Source organism: Erythranthe guttata, chromosome 8, assembly GCF_056151865.1.
Source record: "Erythranthe guttata isolate IM_541 chromosome 8, IM_541, whole genome shotgun sequence".
In the NCBI taxonomy this organism is placed as follows: domain Eukaryota; kingdom Viridiplantae; phylum Streptophyta; class Magnoliopsida; order Lamiales; family Phrymaceae; genus Erythranthe; species Erythranthe guttata.
Window position 1 is genome coordinate 20,766,640 of NC_142540.1, and position 7,150 is coordinate 20,773,789.

The 7,150-nt window shown below is 38.2% G+C and overlaps 2 protein-coding genes across 2 annotated transcripts; one reads left to right on the plus strand and one right to left on the minus strand.

Annotated features, from left to right (window-relative positions):
• Nucleotides 1-448: 448 nt before the first annotated feature.
• LOC105972624 (serine/threonine-protein kinase WAG1) lies at nt 449-2,122 on the plus strand. Its single transcript, XM_012997593.2, has one exon. It carries the CDS (start codon nt 527-529, stop codon nt 1,943-1,945), a length of 1,419 nt encoding a protein of 472 aa, XP_012853047.2. The 5' UTR covers nt 449-526; the 3' UTR covers nt 1,946-2,122.
• A 2,288-nt stretch (nt 2,123-4,410) lies between these two features.
• Nucleotides 4,411-5,032, minus strand: LOC105972549 (egg cell-secreted protein 1.1). The gene has a single exon (XM_012997508.2). It carries the CDS (start codon nt 4,944-4,946, stop codon nt 4,506-4,508), a length of 441 nt encoding a protein of 146 aa, XP_012852962.1. The 5' UTR covers nt 4,947-5,032; the 3' UTR covers nt 4,411-4,505.
• Nucleotides 5,033-7,150: the final 2,118 nt, after the last annotated feature.

The following is a 7,150-nucleotide window of genomic DNA, read 5'->3' on the forward strand; positions in this document are numbered from 1 at the left end:
AAATTTCTGATTTCCGTCGATCCCAATTTGAAATTTTTCGATTTATCCGAGTTTCTTAGAATAAAATTGGAACTAGTTTTCACTTCCGAAAAAAATCGACTTTTTCCGAAATGTCTAATTTCGATCTGATCCGTCCGATTTAAACCACCGAAAAAAACCGATTTTTTCCGAAATGTCTAATTTCGATCTGATCCGTCCGATTTAAACCGCACTTACAATCTTCACTTATAGTGCATCATAATAATGTGAATGCATGAAAACAAAATTATATATATAGATAAAATAGAGAATAATAAAAAAATTAAAAGTCACCAAATTTGTGTCAACCTATCACGTTGTTAATATTAATTGTGTGTCCCCTCCTCCACCCACCCCCTACTCCCTACCCCCCCACCCCCCTAACCCCACCCCCTATAGTAGAGGAACACTCTTCTATATATATACACACACAAACAACAACAATATTTCATTACCATAATAAGACTTAACTTCTTATTAATCAAAAATAAATTAAAAAAAAAAAAAAATGGATCAAGAAGAGTCGTCCATTTACTATTTAGCAGACTCCGATTTAGACCTCAGCTTCACCTCCGCCACCACCGACCGCTCTCTCTCCGGCCGCACCAGTTTATCCCGGAGCAGCCTCACCCTCAGTTTCAACGAGTCCCGCCTCTCCACCGCCTCCCCCTCCGCCGCCGTCTACAACGTCCACCACCGCCCCCACCGCCGCCACGACAACCCCAACTGGGCCGCGGTGGACGCCGCCACCACGCTCTCCTCCGACGGCGCACTCCACCTCCGCCACCTGAAGCTCCTCCGCCTCGTCGGCTCCGGCAACCACGGCCGCGTCTTCCTCTGCCGCCTCCGCGACTACGACCACGCCGACTTCGCGCTCAAAGTCGTCGACCGCGATTCGTTGACCACCAAGAAGCTCTCGCACGTGCAGACGGAGGCGGAGATTCTCTCCGCCCTCGACCACCCCTTTCTGCCGACGCTCTACGCCCACATAGAGGTGTCCCACTACACGTGTCTTCTCATGGATTACTGCCCCAACGGCGACTTACATTCCTTGCTCCGCAAGCAACCCCACCACCGGCTACCGGTTCAGGCGGTCAGATTCTTCGCCGCGGAAGTACTCCTAGCGCTCGAGTACCTCCACGCGCGGGGGGTCGTGTACCGTGATCTGAAGCCGGAGAACATTCTCATCCGCGAAGACGGCCACATCATGCTGTCGGATTTCGATCTGTGTTTCAGCTCCGACGTTTCACCCAGATTGGAGAACAACCGGACCCAGATCAAGGCGGGCTCCGCCCGCCGGAGAACGAAGGAGCGCGTGACGACGGAGTTCGTGGCGGAGCCGACGGCGGCGTTCTCGAGATCGTGCGTCGGCACGCACGAGTACTTGGCGCCGGAGCTCGTCGGCGGCAACGGCCACGGCAACGGGGTTGACTGGTGGGCGTTCGGTGTGTTGATCTACGAGCTTCTTTCCGGCACCACGCCGTTTAAGGGCCGGAGCAAAGAGTCCACCCTGCGGAATATAGCTTCCACCAAAGGAGTGAAGTTTCACGCCGCCGCCGCCGCGGCGGCGGCGGAGGAGCAGGGTATGGCGGAGGCCAGAGATTTGATAGAAAAATTACTGGTGAAGGACCCACGGCGGAGGCTGGGTTGCGCCAGAGGCGCGACGGATATCAAGCGCCACCCGTTCTTTAACGGGATAAAGTGGCCGTTGATCCGGACTTACCGGCCGCCGGAGGTTCGTGGGCTGGCGGTTAAAAGGAGTAGTAAGAGCAAGACGGCGCACGTGACCGGGGTTTCGTCGCCCAGGCGGCGGCGGTGCTTGTGGAAGAAGCTCCGTCATCATTTGATCATGAGGCTGAAGGGGTCTAAGTACAGTTTGAATTCAAATTACAATTATTATTCTTACAATATTAAGGAATCTGTTTGAGGTTTTCTTGTTTGGATTATGCTTAGATTGTAAAACATTGTGCAAATTTAGGGTGGCCGGAGAATTATATGTAGATCAATTTTGGTGGATAAAATTTATACAGTTTGAGAGAGATAGTAGTACTGCTGTAAATTAAATTACAGAAACATAAATCTAAATTGAAGCGTTTCAGATTTATACATTTTATTTTTATTAATTAAGTAATTTCCTCTTAGAATTCCATAATTTTTATTTTCAAACCCAGTGTTTTGGTATATAATTTATAGAATGGTTAAGATCAATTTTGTCGGTCCGAGCCGGCGATGAGTCGGTTCGGTTTGACCTCTAAAATCGAATATTTAGATGAATGACCAAAATCCGGGAACCGGCAAACAGGTCAAAGAACCCGGTTTTCAGCCAAAACGGCTCATAAACCACCGACGGAGTTGATTATTTGTGGTTGGATCTGAGCGAGCCTTCATGAAATTAGTTGTGGTATGCATGGTCATGGGTGGTCGAATAGAAGTGTCGGATAAAAGTAAAAATAATAAGAGAAAAATTAAAAAGTGAATCAAAAACCCCGTTGAACCGGTTCGATCTTATGGAACATGACCCAAATGGATGTCTGATTCCATAGTCGGTCCGATTCTGAATTGCTTGGTATTAATGAGCAAATACATACACCATTGTGAGAAAAAAGTCAAGGTAAGACAACTTCCATTAGGGTGTAAATGAGCTAAATCGACTTGTGAGCTCGATAAGTCGACTCGACAGAATCTCGAGTCATGCACAAGTTCGAGATTTCTGACGAAATCGAGCTCGAGCTCATTGTTAGTTGTTCATAAGCTCCCTAACTCTTTATTTTTATTATAAATATAAATAATATATAACATAAAAGTATATGATAATAAAGTAATAATTATACATATAAAATAAAATCAGTTTATTTTTTATTTTGTATATATTTGTTATAATATAAATGACTTATAGTAATAGAAAACAATAATATTAATATAAAAATTAAACATAAAAAAAATAGAAACATAATGAGCTAAGCTTGACCTCGACCCCGAGAAATTCGACTCGAGCTCGACCTCAGAAAAAAAGCCAAAAGTTACCTTTTTTCAATGGTATATTTGCTACCATGATAAAGTAGGTTGATCAAATGATTTTAAGTCAGTTTTGAGGTGTAGTTTGTTTAATTAATTTCGGATCTAAATTAAAAAAAAATATAAAATAAAATTTATAATAATCCATATAATATTTGTGTATAATAATTTTAATTAAGATTCCTTAATGGTTGTGATGTTACTGAAATGTGAACACACGACAGCATGTGGGGAGCAAGATGGATCCTTCTTCTATGGAATTACTTAAAAGGGTAGGCGCAACAGAGTTTGACTTCTTAATTAATTAATTAATTAATTAATTAACCAATAATTAAGGATTAGTGGGCTGATTACCTACCTAATTAATTCCAGTTGTTCTCCAATGCAAAACCATGTTTAGGCAAGTACCACCAAGGCCTATAATAGAATGTTGCACAAGTCTTTTGGAAATTTATTCAAGAAGTCTTATATGTAGGGGATTTTTTTGCCACAGTGTTCGAGGTAATAATAGTGCGATAATTTAAACGAAAAGTGATAATCGAGAAACGAAATGATAATTCATTCGTCGTGTAGAAATCAACGCACCAACCTATGAAACAACACATGTACACTAGATGACTCGCCTGGAGTTGTCCCGATCAATTCCGATAATTCAGAATGGAGTAGAAATCTCGAAAAATGCTCAAGTCTCGATTAATTCCGATAATCCAAAATGTTACTCTCCTAATTTAAAATGATGCTATTTTTAAGGGGTGTTTAGAAAATAACCCCTAAATTCAATACCTAGTTTTATCATTTATACACATGAGAAACTAATTACGAGTTTTTTGGATTCACAGTCTAGCTACCTTTTTTCTTTTCTTTTCTTTTTTTATAAAATAATTAACCTCAAAACTATTTATGTAACATGACCTATGTATTAACATCTTTATAATCAATTAAAAGTTGGAATTTGTTTGACTTCTAAATTAACTGCTAAAAGCCATCGCCAACTGTTTAGAATAAGTAATATTTTAAATTTTAATTGTAATTAACAACTTCTATTTTTTATTATATCTTTTCCCAAACATCAAATTGACCTAATCGATGGTTTTATTTATAGAAACAAAAAGAAAAATGTAGGTAGGATAATAGTTGTCATTGCTTTTCTCAATCACAGCTAACCTGACTTCTACCGAGTACCGACCATCTGATTAAAAAAAATATAAATTTATTTTTAAAAATTTATGTGTATATATATATATATATCCTTGTAACATTGATTCCCATCTATAGATAAATTTAATTTGAATATTATCTTAAAATGAAATTATAACAATTAGAGATTAGGTTAATTAACATAGTAAGTAGCTAGGCAAGTATATAAAAATGATGACAAAAAAAGAAAAATATTTATCAGTTTTATTAATACTCATCAAAAAGTAACATTTGATTAAGAGTACTCCATCAACCGCAAATTTTATCGACGATTATTAGTGGACTAAGCGTGGGAGGTTATAGCACTGGCGCACATCCGCCGGCGGAGGAGTGGTGGTGGTGGGGGCGGAGGAGCCGCCGTGCTCAGCCGCATCACAGTAGCCTCTAAGAATATCCCCTTCTTCGGTGGTGAGGCCTAGGGTTCCCATCATAGAAGGCCAGCATTGATGCTCGATTGTTCGTATCGCACTGCAGCAGTTAGGACCGAGACTCGTCTCTCCATTCAGAAAGAATAGAACCACTTCACCACTGCAAGATTTGAGCTCCAATAAAGCATCCAAACACGTTTTCGAGCCCTCTTCGTTTAGTTTGAGGCGCGCCAAGAGGGTCGATTTCGAGTCGAGATTTCTTGCAGCTGACGTCATCGTTGTCGATGATGATGATGCCATCATGAAAAGAAGTGCTAGAAGCTTCCAACTAGGGTAATTAGAATACATGATTGCAAAATTTCGGGATTTTGATTATTATGCGATTGATAGTGTATGGGGTGTAGTGGTGAAGATGGAAGTGTGCATGGGAAGAGTTTATATACATATATGAGTTGGAAAGAGGAAAGGGTTTTTTTGTAATTGAAAAGTTTTCTTGTCTATTAATAGTGAAAATTAAGTTGTGATGAGATGAAGAGATCTCTCATTACTTAAATATTGATAAGCAATTAATCGAGCAATTTGTAACTCTTTAATTTATGAACAAGACGTTATTCTCAAGTATATTAGGTATATGTAAAGTTATGATTTTGGAAGATGATTATAACAAATAGGGTCGGTTCTGAGGGCAAGCGGCAGGCCATGTCGTCACTTAGGGCCCCCAATCTCAAAGGACCCTCAAATTTTTATTTTGACGCTTACATATATTTTAGTAATTAAAATATGGGAAAATTACAAGAACCAGTATCTAGGAAATGTAGTTAAGGAAACAACCTTCCCAAGAATAATTAGAGAAAACCCCTTAGCTAATATTCCACCAAAATGCTATTTTTATAATTCCAAATCTACCTTTAATGTCCAATGTACTCTTTCAAAACTCTATATATTTTTTAGATGAACGCATCTTTTTCACCATGAAAAATGAGATTTGGTGAGAAAATGGTGAAATGGGTTGGAGATGCTCTAAACCTATATTCATTTAGTAAATAGAATGATCTCCACCCATATAACTTCGAGAAATAAGAGTTCTAGCCAATTTCCACTTATTTTTTAAAAGTATAAATAGATGCAGTAGGATTTATTTTTGTGATACATTATTTTTTTTTCTTTTAATAAAATTGGGAGTTTTCTTTAAGTTATGGTGGATTCCAAAGTTTCTTGAGATCGTTCTTTTATACGCTTCCGTGCTGCGTCACAAGTAGACTAATTTTGTAAATAGAAATATAGTCGAAATATATAGAAAGTTGTCACCAAATTGTAGATATTTCTAATTAAGAATTCACTAGAAACATCTCTATTGTACTATCATTAGCCTTTTAGAACTCTAAAATATTAATGAGTCACTCTCAACCATAAGATTAAATTAATATCATTATGCATTAGTTGGGATTCCTATGTTCGGTACCTAAAAATACAACCTTGTGACAAATTTTCTATATAAAATATTGAGGACCGACCTTGACACCAAGTAACAAGTTTTTATTTTTTTCTTCAGTGCAAATGGAATTATTATTAGCCAAAATGAAAAAAAAGCTAAAACAACAGAGAATAACGTTGTGACCCCTCTTACAATCGTGCAAGTCAAAAAGAAAAGGGAAAATATTATCAATGTTTGCACTTGATTGGATGAAGAAAATAAAACTACACTGTTTCACAGGAAAAAGAGAAAACAAAATGGAAAAAATCCGATTTACGGCAAAAAATAATAAGAATACCGTTCTTATATATTATATACACTAGTGATGGAGCACACGATTTTTTCGTACGATATAAATTTTTATTTCTCACGATTCTTAAAGATTTACAAGTACAAGCGTTGAATTGCAACAAAGACAAAGAAAAGAAAGCTCAAACATAGATCTCTTGATAGTCTACAGTGCACTGTCTTGCTTCATGGTCCATGTATGTCCCTTGATATGAAAAGCACACAACGTTGAAAATGTCCGCATACCAATAACTTTGTTAACAAAAGGAAATGTCATTCACTCAAAATTGAGTGGAAACTTTATCTCCCTCTCTTGAACTCCCGTAATGGGTGAATCAAGCTCCTCAGCACCATTGTTGATGATTTGATGCCAAGAAGCTGCATCAAACCTAATAAATTGGTACAGAAGGTCATAGGTGCATGGCATTCCGCATCCAATTTAGTTCATGTACATTAACTAAATTAACATAAAAATTTGCCACACAATCTCCACAACTTAAAAGCAATTTATATATTTTCTTTCTTCAGAATAACCTCTTCAGATAGCAAGTTACATTCTAAAAAGGAATAAACTAATGTCCAACACCCCTATTTGACGCACACAACACGAGATGATTTCTCACTTGAGTAAGTACTTCATGAAATGGAGCTCTAAGAGATAGTGTGCAGAAGACAAAAGAAGTGCATAACTTATCTCAACAACCATTAAAGCTGACTTGTTTTTTTCCAAATGTATCAATTAACAATTACGAACACTATATTTATTTTGATCAAGAATTACCTAGTTACA